The 14,451-nt window shown below is 43.8% G+C and overlaps 1 protein-coding gene across 1 annotated transcript; it reads left to right on the forward strand.

The window, feature by feature from the left end:
* Window positions 1-377: 377 nt before the first annotated feature.
* LOC124278091 (DNA-directed RNA polymerase II subunit RPB1-like) lies at window positions 378-3,423 on the forward strand (the record flags this gene model as incomplete). Its single annotated transcript, XM_046713840.1, has 5 exons — window positions 378-401; window positions 1,088-1,212; window positions 1,919-2,188; window positions 2,244-2,543; window positions 2,835-3,423. Coding segments are annotated over 5 exons (1,308 nt in total), but the record flags the coding sequence as incomplete, so codon positions are not given.
* Between the last annotated feature and the right edge of the window lie 11,028 nt (window positions 3,424-14,451).

Raw genomic sequence — 14,451 nt, forward strand, 5'->3', positions numbered from 1 at the left:
CTGTTTCACCCTGTCTTATTGAGTAGTGTTGCACTAAACTTCTGATACCTTATCCGCTATGAATCTACGGATCTCCAGCATTTTAGATTGGGAAATTGATAATTTGATATCTTTTTTTAAAACTTTGGAAATGAAGTTTTAATCTTATCAATCTATTTGTATTCAGTGTTATTCTCAGAATCATATGTTATTATTTTGCCGACGTGTTTACAGAGTAGCAATAGGTTGTTTTCTCATGGTCCCTGGTGACCACATCTGGGAAGGTCATGTCTTGTTTCTGATAACAACTCTCAACAGTCTTTGCATTATTGTGCTTGGTGCCACGTGGAAGAGAAACCTGAAAGCTGGCCAAAGATGATTCTCTTGTGTGTTTGCAGTTGGGTGATAGTGATTTTGTCAGGGTGGGCATCCATCAGATGTGCCATGTTTTACTGTTTACTTCCTTATGATTTGAAATAGCATGCAAATAGAAACCCAACCTTGTTTAGATCAAAACAGGTGACATTGCATCTGCATAATATCATGTTGGTATGTTTCTGCGTCAGAGTCTGACGTTTTTTACAGTATTTCTCCTTCTTTTTCACACACAATTTCTTCCAGTCTCATTGCTTTCCACAGAAATCAATCCCAATTCAACCCAAAATGACCAAGTCATTTTTGGCATTGTGAGTATGGATGTCAGCTAAGCGCATTTCTTTTTTTGCAGAGGTACATCTAGGGATATCATGGATTCGCAATCATCCAACAATACACCAAACGAAAGATCAATGAGAGAGACAGGAGAGTCTCTAGAGACTCACCCAAATTACAAGGCTCCTGCCAATCTCCCATGAGCAGCCGGCTAAGGGTTCCCAGGTTGTCAAGCCCTAACATCTTGATAAATCTCTCCACTCTAAGGTGGCATCTGCTTTGGACGATGGTAGATGTCTCATTGAGTGCTGGACTATATAAGTTATCTCTCAGAACCAATCATGCAGATGCACACCAACATCTTGGAAGATGTTCTGATCAGTTATCAACTATAAGGGGGAAGCAGTTCAGCACAGACATGATGTCGAGCTCAAGACCAGTTCTCTCATGCCTTCAGCTGAAGGGAGTTGGAATTGTTCTCTCTCAAAGAATAATTGGGCTTGAATGTACACAGGCTTTCCTCGCGAAACAACTTGCAGAAGAAGGGCTGACGGATTATGATTCTGATGACATGGCTCTGTTGTCAGTGTCAATGAGTGATAATGACCACCAGCTGCTACAGCTACATCACTAGCTGCTAACAAGCTTCTTCGGATGCTAAACAAGCACCAGCTGATAATGATGATTAGATTTTATTGTTGTTACACTCCCATCATCATCCTTGTATTGTGACGAGTTAGAGTCACCAAACAGTCTTCCATGTTCTTCTTCCTTTCTTTTTAACTTAGTGATCCTAGTTTTGCTATTTTCATTTGCGTGTGCTTTTCATTACAAGAAAGCTGTAGGGACACAAATATCATGTCTCAAGTTGGTTTTGTGGGCTTACTAGCAATGTGTAGGTTTACTTTTTGTATGTATTGAAATAAAGACACATTCTTTTTTTTTTTTTTTTTAGGTTGCACTTGTCAACAGTAGTACAACCAGATCTAGCAGAATATCAACCACATACTAAGGTACTGCATCTTGCATGGAAACATTTTTGTAACAGAGATCATATCTCTCACTTTCTTTTTGCTTAAGACATTTCTGCTTTGAATTCTTGTTTTCTTTGCTACAATTCACAGAAGTTAATCTCTTAAGACAGGATGCCATCAAAGAAAGGATCAAGAAACTGAGGGATCGACAGAGGAAGAAATCTACCTCATCTCATCTACCCAGTCTACCACAGCTACCAGGCCCTACACGTCAACCACACCTACCAGGCCTGACCGGTCAAGCCACCTGCCAGGCCTGACCAGTCAGCCACACCTGCACCAGGCCTGCAGTCAGCCAGTCCACCTGCCACACCCAGGCCTGACCGGTCCAGCCACCACCACAGCCTGACAGCCGGTCAGCTTACACACCTGCCAGGCCTGCCCAGTCAGCCCCCACACCTACCACCAGGCCTACCAAGAGTCAGCCACACCTACCCAAGCCTGACCAAGTCAGCCACACCTACCAAGTTAGCAGCACCTGCCAGCTACCCGAAGTCCAGCCCAGCCACCTGCCAGGCCCTGCAGTCAGCCACACCTACTGAGCCTACCCGGTCCAGCCACACCTACCGGGCCTTGCAGAGTCAGCCACATCTACCAGGACTACCCAGTCAGCCACACCTACCAGATCTGCCAAGTCAGCCACACTCTGCCTGGGGTCTACCAGAGTCAGCCACACCTGCCAGGCCCTAGCAAGTCAGCCACACCTGCCAAGCCTGACCACAGAGTCAGCCACCTACCAGAGTCAGCAACACCTACCAGCCCTACCCAGTCAGCCACACCTGCCGGGCCTGCCCAGTCAGCCCACCTGCAGAGCCTGCCCGGTCAGCCCACACCTGCCCGGGCCCTAGCAAGTCCAGCCACACCTACCAAGCCTGACCAGTCAGCCACACCTACCGGGCCTGCACGGTCAAGCCACACCTACCAGGCCTAGGCAGAGTCAACCACACCACACCTGACCAAGCCTGCCCAGTCAGCCCACACCCACACCACACCTACCAGGCCTACCCAGGCAGCCTAGTCAACCACACCTACCACCTCCAGCCACCAAGCCTGACCAGTCAGCCACACCTACCAGGCTGCACACAAGTCAGCCACACCTGCAGGGCCTAGCAGAGTCAGCCACACCTACCAGAGTCAACCACACCTACCAGAGTCAGCCTGCCTACCCAGTCAGCCACACCTGCCAAGTCCAAGCAAGCACTTACCAGGCCACTGGCAAAGTCAAGCACACCTACCAGGCCTGCTTAGGTCAGCCACACCTACCAGGCCTACCCAGTCAGCCACACCTGCCAGGCCTAGCAAGGTCAGCCACACCCTTACCAAGGTCAGCCACACCTACCAGTCAACCACACCTACCAGGCCTACCCAAGTCAGCCACACCTACCTGAGGCCTAGCAGGTCAGCCACACCTACGAGAGCCTGCCCAGTCAGCCACACCTACCAGGCCCTGGCAAGTCAGCCATCCACCAGGCCTGCCCAGTCAGCCACACCTACCAGGCCTACACAGTCAGCCATACCTACCAGGCCTAGCAAGTCAGCCACACCTACCAGGGCCTACCAGGCCTGCTCAGTCAACCACACATGCCAGGCCCTAGCAGAGTCCAGCCCACACCTACCGGGGCCTGCACCCAGTCAACCACACCTACCAGGCCTACCAAGTCAGCCAAACCTACCAAGCCTGACCAGTCAGCCACACCTACAGGCCTACCCCGGTCAGCCACACCTGCCAGGCCTGCCCAGTCCCAGCCACACCTACTAGGCCTGCCCAATTAGCCACACCTACCAAGCCTGTTAAAGTCAAGCCACCCACCAGGGCCTGCCCAGTCAGCCACACCTACCAGGCTTGCCCAGTCAGCCACACCTACCAGGCCTGACCCAGTCAGCCCACATCTGCCAGGCCCTGCCCAGTCAGCCACACACCTACCAAGCCTGACCAGTCCAGCCACACCTACCAGGGCCTAGCAAGACAGCCACACACCTACCAAGCCTACCCAGTCAGCCACACCCTACCAGGCCTAGCAAGTCAGCCACACACCTACCAAGTCCAAGCCACACCTGCCAGGCCTGCCCAGTCAGCCACACCTACCAGGCTTAGCAAGTCAGCCACACCTACCAAGCCTGCCCAGTCAGCCACACCTACCAGGCCTAGCAAGTCAGCCCACACCTACCAGAGTCAGCCACACCTACCAGGCCTGCCCAGTCAACCACACCTACCAAGCCTATGCAAGTCAGCCACACCTAGCAAGTCAACCCACACACCTACCAGGGGCCTAGCAGTCCAGCCACACCTAGCAAGTCAGCCACACCTGCCAGGCCTAGCAAGTCCAGCCTCACCTACCAGGCCTACCCAATTAACCACACCTACCAAGCCTGCCAAGCCAGCCACACCTACCAGGCCTGCAGTCAGCCACACCTACCAGGCTTACCAAGTCAACCACACCTACCAAGTCTGACCAGTCAGCCACATCTACCAGGCCTACCCAGTCAGCCACACCTACCAAGCCTACCAAATCAGCCACATCTACCAGCCCTACCAGAGTCAGCCACACCTACCAGGCCTACCCGTCGACTTGGTCTGCAGATCTCATCATCTACCATAAGCAGCCCATCTTCATCTATCCTGTCTGCACAAGCCAGGCTTGTGAGGCACAGCGAGATACCTCCTCAACTTCTGTGGGTGTGTACATATGTTTCCCAACCCTTTTTTACCCCACCTCCATGCTCTGAGTGGTAGAGAACTTCTGCCTGGGGAATGAAAGATGAGGGATTTGATCCCTGACTGCGTCATACTGCCATAAGGCGTTAAAAGATGGTACTTGTGGTTATCCTGCCTGGTATCTGACGATAGGTGGATAAGAAAAAGTTCTGGAGCAACTCAGTATACTGTGTCTGAGTTGGTTATTACGTATCAAAACATCACCATGAGTATCTCGGTTGATGTATTGGTTTTACTTTGAAGTAATACAAGCACCATGCATACAGGTCACTATATAACTGTAATAATCTTGAATGAAATCTTAAGAGCCCACTCTCACTGCCACAATACTTTTTGTCCCAGTCAATAATCTAGTACACTTTATTTTTCTACCGATTTCACAATTAATGTAATGTTTGTATTCCCATGCTACTGATATGCAGATAACTGTATATAACTTTACAACTATTAAGTGTGTAAGCAAAGAGTGGATTTGTTTATGGTTTTACATCACTAACATGGCTTAAGTGTATTTTTATATAATTTATTTTCTATTTACCCACAGAACCCAGGTGTACATAGGGAATCCTTCAGTCACCTGAACCCGGACGAAATCCTGCAGGGGTATGGTCAGCATTGACACAGTGGACTATGTGACTCAGCTCTTAAATGCACAGTTCCTCACATCAAGACAGTATCGGCCATCCTGCCTCTATTCACTGAGCCTAAAGAGCAGCAGCAACATGAAAAAAGGTTCCTAGACATATGCGGATTATGTGCAGATACACTTTTCTAATGGTCACTATCTCGTCTCTTCTCAAAAGATGGAGAACTGCTTGTATATGACAGTATGGAAAACAGAACAACATGTTTATTCACTTTGTGCACAATTAGAGTTGCTCTATGGACATATTAATCCTGCTCAGGTTCTTTACAAAGTGCCTCAATTACAGGGCAATACAAACTTGTGTTGTGCCATGTTTGCAACTTCAAATGCCTTGACTTGCACTGTTGATGGGCGGTGATCCCATGAACCACAGATGGGACAAAGCATCTCATGAGAACACATCTGAGAGACTGTTTGATAGATGGGCAAATTAGGCCCTTCCCTCTGGAAACATACAATAATCGTCCTTTTATAACTGAAGAACCAGCAGAAGGTGTCTCTTTGATCAGTTATTTTAGGGACCAGGAACTGCTTCAGACAAAAGAAATCAATGCTTACCCAAGTATCACTATGTGATCCAGAGAAAAAAACAACAACAGATAAGCAAAGCAGTAAAAGAAAAGAGACTTGATAATGAAGGTATCGGCAGAAACAAACTCAGAAAGAAACACAAGAAGAGAAGAAATAAAAGAATTGATTTTGTCTATAAACAAAAAGAACTTGACAGAGAAGAGGAAGGAAACGAAGAGAACCAATCCAGCTTACAGACGCCAACAAGCTGAAAGAGAAACTGAAGGGAGGGATCGAAGAAGGGGCAGTCATCCGACACAGAAGCCAAGCTGAAAGAGAAACAGAAGAAAGCGAAAAGAACCAATCCAGCTTACAGGCGTAAAGAAGCTGAAGAGAAACAGAAGAAAAACGAAAGAACAGATCCAGCTTACAGACACCAGAAACTGAAAGAGAAACAAAGGGAGGATAGAAAGAGAACCAATCCAGCTTACAGGCGCCAAAGAAGCTGAAAGGGAAACAGAAGGAAGGAAACGAAGAGAACCGATCTGAAAAGCACAGACACCAAGAAACTGAAAGAAGAAACAAAAGGGAGGATGAGAAAAGAGAACCGATCCGGCACAGAGGCGTAACAAGCTGGAAAGAGAAACAGAAGGAAGGAAGCGAAGAGAACCAATCCAGCTTACAGGCGTAACAAGCTGAAAGAGAAATAAAAGGAGAATAGAAAAGAGAACCGATCCGGCTTACAGACACCAAGAAGCTGAAGAGAAACAGAAGAAAGGAAACGAAAGAGAACCAATCCAACACAGACACCAGGAAGCTGAAAGGGAAACAGAAGGAAGGAAGCGAAAGAGAACCGATCTGACACGACACCAACAAGGAAGAGAAACAGAAGAAAGGACCGCGAAAAAGAACCAATCCCGCTTACAGACACCAAGAAGCTGAAAGGGAAACAGAAGGAAGGAAGCGAAAGAGAACCGATCTAGGCTTACAGACACCAAGAAGCTGAAAGAGAAACACCAACAAAGAGAACAAGCGTGAGTACAGATTTGCTTTTCGTTAAGGAATTGAAAGACAGAGAGAAACAAAGATAAAAGAGCTAGGAGAGCTTTAGACAAGAACTTTAGAGCGTTGGAGCTGGCTCATGATAGATCTGCCAGGAGACAAAGGCGACAAAATGCTGAAGTTAGGCAGCAAGAACGAGTTCAGGAAAAATATCAAAGAAAAAGAACAGATCTCCTGGAACTCTGAGATCAACTTGTTCAGTCTTTTCACAAAGAAGTTTCACAAGGTCCAACATATATCTGTTCATGTTGTGAACAACTTTGGTATAGGAATTCTGTGGTCCTGGCAGCAGCATCAGTAAGTTCATTGCCCATGGCAGAAACTGTCTCAGAGGAGTACTCAGTGAAAAGGCAAGAGTGGATCTGCAACACATGCAGGAAACATATTAAAGCCAATAAGATCCCTCCATATGTGCCATAGTAAATGACATGGCATTTCCTGATATTCCTCCAGAACTCCAAGGACTCCATTACCGGCTTGAACTACGACTGAGTGGCTCCCAGAATTCCCTTTATGAAGATCTTTCAGGCACCTCGAGGGCGTCAATTTAAGGTCCATGGGAATATTGTCAATGTGCCTTCCAATGTTGTTCAGACAGTTTCTACTTTGCCACGACTCCAAAATCAAGATGGCACTATTATAAAGTGAAACTGAAGAGAAGACTTGCTTATAACTCAGCTGTTGTCAAGCGAGAACATAAGGCCACACAAAGTCATGGGGGCTGCAAAATGGCTTGTAGAAAACAGTCCTTTGTACAAGAGAGAAAACATCACCCTTGATGACAATTGGACCTACCAGCCCACAGAGGTTGAAGCTGAAGATGACAGTGGTAATTCTACTCTTGGTTCACAAGCATGAACAGATTGTCACATCAAATAAAATATTCAACAAAACAGATACTCTCACTCCCAATGATCTGTCAGAGAAAGAACAGCCTCTCTAATCTACTTCAGGATGACTGGAATGAAGTGACTGACACTGACATCCATGGGGAAAACTGACACAATGCTTACTGACCCAAAATTTTGTGGAAGCTGATGAAGAGACAATATTTGGTGTTTTGCTCCTGCAGTATAGTCAACCTGTGTCAGTTTTTAAAGATCCATATTAGAAGAACTTGCATTCCCTGGGATATTCTGTGGTCAGCCCAGAAGGTACTAAAGAGACAGACTAATATCTACTATAGTGAAATAGTAAAGTCTGAGTTCTACGGCATGAGATCGCCAGAGTAGCAAAATGTGTGGACAACATTTTCTTTAAGACTAAAAAAACTTCAAATGCAACTCATCTATGGGAAGATACAAATTGCCATCAGAGAAATACAAACACACAAGACAAAGAAATTCACAGCTGGAGATCTTAAAAGAGAAGGTGCTATATCCAATCTTTTACATCTGGATGAAGGCTACAGAGTGCTCCGATCTATTAGGGGATCACCACCTTACTTTGAAAAAGCAAAAAGGATCTTTTGCTATGATCAGATTCCTTGGCCCAGCTACATTCTTCATGAGTTTTTCAGCAGCAGAACTAGATGGGCTCACCTTTTGAAAATTCTGTCTAAAACTGTTGATGGAAAGAGTTGAGTGATGATGATGGCAGAAGCTCTGACTTGGCAAGACAAGTGCTATCTAATACAAAGTGACTCTGTGACATGCTCCAGGCATTTTCATCATTCAGTTCAGTGCCTCCTCAAGTTTTTGCGCAGTGACCTATATCCTCTAGGGCGGACCTCTTAAGGACTACTTCTACGGGTGGAATACCAGCATCATTGGCTCCACACATTCACATGTTGGTGTGGGTGGATGGTGCTCCCGGTATGAACAAACACAGGACTCAGAACAGAAAGTCATGGAATTTGTTGACAGAATCATATCCTGCTCATCTGATCATGATCAAGCTGATATGCAGATTCACAGGCATTCAGAACTTGCAACAAGGGCTCTAACAAGTGCAGCTTCAACTACCCCCAGCCACCTCTTAGGAGAACTGCAGTTCTGACACCCATTGAAGATCCATCAGCAAGGGAAGAACCTAAAAATCCTATAAGATCATCAAAGCCCATCTTGATGAAATGAAATTAGAGAAGAAGATGTTGAATTTGATGAGTTCTTAGGTAAACTAAAGAAAATGTCAAGAAGAACAGTATATGTTGGCTTTAAAGTCATCCATTTCATCTCCAAGTCTCTTCTGAAGCGGTCACCTAAAAGACATACGTGTAAATGCCTACATTCCAGTATGTCTCTTTCAGCCTAGCGAGGCAAATATGGATGCTCAGTTCATTCTTGACATTTCACGCTTGTGCTATGTATGTTGTTGGATACATATCTAAATCTCAAAGAGGGATGAGCTTACTGCTCGACAGAGCCTGTAAGCTCGAGAAAAGGGAGTGGAATCACATTGAACAAGTCAGTTTCATTGGTAATAAGTTCACCAACAATGTTGAAATCTCAGCTCAAGGAAGCTGTAGATTTGTGCTTACAAGTTTCACTCGTCAAAGTTCTGCGTCAAGTGACTTTTTGTACCAACATCACCTTCAAGAGTGAGCATTACATACTTCCTCAAGTCAGAAAAGAGATAGACAAGCTTGATGATGACTCAGATGAGATAGCAACTGATAATATGATCAGTAGATACTCAAACAGACCTACAAGCTTAGAAGCATTAACTCTTGCTGACTGGGCGGCTTCTTATGATTCAATACAAAGGGGTGGAAAAACTGAGTTCAGATGTACAACCACAGGAAAGAGAATCTGTCAGCGATGAAGATGGAGATACTGTTGTACCACATGACAAAGATAGCATTAAAAAAAGAAAAGTTCCGATGTACTAAGGTATGTGAGGATACAACAAAGACTACTCACCCAGAGGTGATTTTATAATTGAGAGAGAATCTTCCTTTTAGCCCATGGAGATGAGATGACACACACTCATTGGTTCATATGACTTATTTCAGGATCGATACAACCACCTTGAATCTGGCATTCTGGAACAGCTGCGAACATATGAGCCAAATGCTTCTGAAGTAGACCAAGCAGAAAAGCAGGCAACACAAGACATCCAAGAACAGTGGAATCAATTGGCTCCCAACACAGAACATGACAATCAGAGAGACATCGATCAGAGGGTGTAGAACCTAGTGATGCCCATGAAGTGCTTGAACCACCAGAACTTTTTTGTTCAATCAGCTGGCATTCCCCACAGCAGCAAAGACAACAGAGCTTCTACCTTTTGATGAGATGCCTGATGAAGAGCACAGAGCCTTCATTCGGTCCTTAAACCACAAACAGCGAGAGTTCTTCAATGATGTTCTTTATCGAGATCAAAACTACAGATGATCCTTTCTATGCCTTTTTGAGTGGAGGAGCAGGTGTGGGAAAAGAAGACTACTCACAGCCATTTATCAAACCACTATGAAGTATTACAACCATGTAATGTCGCAGGTTCAGACTTCAACAAACAGCATGTTCTTGTAATGCGGCTCAACCGGAAAAGCAGCTTTTAATGTCTTTGGTAACACAATCCAATCTGCTTTGAAAGTTCTTCCAAATCAAAGGCTAAATATGGACACACCTCCATCTGACAAGCTCAATACACTGAGAATGGAACTTGGAGATACAAAGCTCATCATAATAGATGAGATCTCTATGGTTGGACTCTAGACTTTTTACTCCTCTCATACACAGGAAGCATGCAAGACATCATGGCATCTGGTGAGGATTTTTGCAAAGGTGTCAGTCATATGCTTTGGAGATCTGTTCCAGTTCAAGCCTGTTTTTGACTATTTTTTGTTTTCCAATGATGTTGATGGGATAAATGCACTGGCAACTAACTTGTGGCAAAACATTTCAGAATGTATGAACTCACTGAAATCATCGTCAAAGAGACTCTGTCCACTTTGCACAGATCCTCAATAGACTTAGAGAAGGTATGCATACAGCAGAAGACATAGAGGTTCTTGAAACCTGTATATGTGATGTCTTCATGCCAAACTATCAATATATGCTCCACATCTGTTTCTGGAAAATTAGCGAGTTGCTCTTTGGAATGATGAAGCATTTGCAAAGGTCAACAAAGATGAAAACAACTTGCAAGGCTCATGACAGAGTCATTGGAGTTTCATCACTGAAGTAGAGAGCCTGAAAGCCAGATTCCAGACAATCCCTCAAAGACAATGCATCTCCATTTTAACCACTAAATTGGTCTTCGATCTGAATTTTGAAGTTTGTATGAATATCAACACAAAAGATGGCATGACAAATGGAGCCTCAGGTATTATTAGACAGTTGGCTATTCCTCCATCAGGTATTGCGAGAAAAGGTGTAATATGGATGCAGTTTGCAACAGACAAAGTTGGACGTCAGACGATTGGACAATCGAGGTGTTTGTACATCACGCATGGAATTCACAAGCAATGGACTCCTATTGTTCCTGTTAGCAGACAGTTGAAAGTAGGTCGCTTAATGGAGGTGAAATAATGTAGGACTCAAATTCCCTCTCAGGCCTTCTGCTGCCAAAACGTTTCACAGAGCACAGGGCAGAAACATTCACTGCATAAATGGTTGTTGATTTCTCAGTCACGAAGTTCGAAATTAGAGTCAACCATTTTTTTGAACATGCACTACGTGGAGCCTTAGCAGGTGACAACATTAGAGGTCTCCATATCCTTAATCTGAACAAAGAAAAATTGCTGTCAATGCACAGAGTGAAAACAGAAATGGAGCGTCTGAGATCAAGTGCTCATTCACAGAACTGCAAAGTAAACCAATTTATTCATTGTCCAACTCCTTCATCATTTTGTTACAACAATGCTAGATCATTGCACAAGCATTTGGTGACGACTGTCTGAATGATCCCAACATTCAAGCAACAAATATTGTGCATCTTCTCTGAAACTAGAAGTCTTTCCCTCTGAACTTAACACGCAGTACCAGATGCCAGGTTTCCAGTCTCTTTAGAAATGATGAAATACCTCATCCACCCGTGTGCACCATCACATGGCTCAGCGGTTTATTACAAGATGAATCAATAAAGTGTAGTCACAAAGGAACAGAGCTGGCATTGAGCTAACAGTTATCATTCCAACAGAAAGGCCAGATGTAACAATCATTTGGTGTTTCCTAAAGCGTCCAGAGATCTCCACATCCACACTTACAGCGTCCTCCTAACACAGATGCTGAAGTCCATCACTACTGCACATGCTGTGGTTTTAGGAGATATGAACAGTGATCTCAAGCAACATCCACCTCTTCAGCTTCCTACAGGATATAAGCAATGCATTGAAGGGACCAACAACAGACTACATGGAACCTCACTGGATCCACATCTATACCAATCTGCCACATGGATCATTTGGAGACAGGAAAAACAGAAACATACTGGTCGAGACCACAAGGTTATTTGGATTTCACTCCAAATAAAAATATGTTGGATTGACAAAGAACTGAAAGCAACTTCTTGGGAGGATCAACTTGTTTTAATTTTGTGCATAGGTGTCTCATGGACACGTTTATGGATAATATTGTGCCAAGCACCATGAGAACATTCTAATCTATCCAGTCAATGATTCTGTGGATTCATTGGCAGACAACAGAAGATTCCTTTGAAAAAAGTGTCATATTATTGTGTGAGTATCCTGTTGGCATTATATAGATATTGATGTGCTAGGAGCTCAAGATCCTCCATTCCTATTATGTGTTGTGAGTGTAAGTGTCTCTAGAACCATGAGAAAAATGTGAAAGCTTTTAAAAAATATCTAAAAAATCAGACTTTCACGTTAATTACTGGAACACACGTACCTCTTACATACCAAAGCAATTTTAAAATTACCCAAAGAATTGATGAAAAAAATATGGCAAAGTATCTCTTACTACATTCTCATGAGTGTAACCCAAACCTGCTTTTGTGTAACCCTATTTCATTTGCTAATTAAGTCGACCAAACAGTCAAAATGTCAATGTCAGGGTATGAAACTCCCAAAAATTTCAGCCAGACAACAGGGTTGGTTAGATGTAAAACTTGCCAGCCCTGACCAAAACTTACCTACCTGCCCACAAAATATCTTCACATACATGTCTAAATTTTAACCAGACTGTCTGGCAGGTGAATTGGAGAATCTGGCTGTCCGTGTTGAAAATTACGCATCCCGGGGTGGTCGGGCAGGCAGGTATTTCGAATGCTGTCAATGCAGATGTTAAAATTGGGATATAAACGAGTTTGGCAAACAAATAATTCATTATGTCTTGCCTTAAGACCAGGATTGTACCTCGACTAATAAACATAGGGGTCCAGCAGAACCCTAATTATTTTTTTTAAGGGTCCTTGCAGGCATAACAAGAGTCCTTATGGGTGAAATGATGTAGTAACTGCTCTGAAAGAAACAACCAAACACTTAGCAAAGTCATAGATGTGTTGCGGGTACAGTGAATAATATGGATGCAGTAAAATATTGTCTGCGTTCATTCTCTACATTTGCGCATCACGTAAAAACCCTGATTAAGACTTAAGACGCAGAGGTACAAACAACAACTGCTCCTGTGAACCACTGTTTAACGCTGCACTCAGCAATATTCCCCCCTGTATGATGGCAGTCTGTAAACAATCAAGTCTGGGCCAGAAAATCCAGTGATAAACAGCATGAGCATCGATCTACACAATTGGGATGCGATGACGTGTCAACCAAGCCTGACCACCCAATCCCATTAGTCACTTTTCACGACAAGCATTTGTTACTGAAGATCAATTCTAACCCGGATCTTCATGGGTCACAGCTGTTAGGAAACTGCGGACAATCAATCTAACAAGCCATGCTGACCTGTACACAGGTGGAATGTGATTGAATATTGCAGTATATCATCGACTGAAGCATATCACAGTACACTAATACAGGGCTCCAGATAAGGGCCGTATCGGCGTATGTACGGATATAAAATAAGCACGATGCGGTAGGAAACAATTTTAAAAACATAGCAGACACGGACCACAGCAATGGTGTACGGTTTCAGAATCATTTACAGACGTATTTATCTGAAAAAGTATTGTTTTATTGTTTACTGACATGTTTACACAAGAGCAGCAATGTTGTGGTGCATATATGAAACGAAACACAAGATTACTGATACGCCATTAAATTCCATTCAGTACTCTTATTGTTTTCCAGTTCTCCTATATTGAAAAAATAAGGAGTACGTACTCCTGATCATGAAAAATTATCTGGAGCCCTGCTAATACATACACTAACGATACAAGGGTGTATTACAGATTGCACTTGTAAGTTCACAACAGATCTTTACCTATAAAGTGAGCATGGTTTTATGCAGGAACACTAGAAATGGTCTTCTCACATTTTACCCATGTGGAGATTCAAACCCTTGGCGTGCTGAGCTAGCACTTTAACCACAAGGCTATCCATCACTCATTTACCATAGTAAATAACAATTAGAGAAATGTTTTACATGTTTTCATCAACATGTAGCATAATGTCAACCTTATTTCTATAAAAATATTCCTTTATAACACGTACTGAGAATGAATACACCATGCAATGTAGAAAGTGGTCAAATATAACACATGTTCTGAGAAAGTGTAATCCCAAACATACTGAACAACATTAGAAACTCACCACACTAAAATGCACCGACAATGCTCAGATGCCATGGGTACATTTCAGTCTCACGGGGATATTTCGTATTATATGGGTGGTGCGTTTCTAACGTTGTTCAGAATATAACATATTACATGTGTAACAACACATTTTGGTAAAATACAAAATACTGTAACAAACGTCTTAAGATGAACAACAAATATTTCAGTGTTACACATATATTTACTTATATTACTAAGGGACCGTTCATAAT

This window comes from Haliotis rubra, unplaced genomic scaffold, assembly GCF_003918875.1.
Source record: "Haliotis rubra isolate DU_JTF1 unplaced genomic scaffold, ASM391887v1 Scf2303, whole genome shotgun sequence".
NCBI lineage: Eukaryota > Metazoa > Mollusca > Gastropoda > Lepetellida > Haliotidae > Haliotis > Haliotis rubra.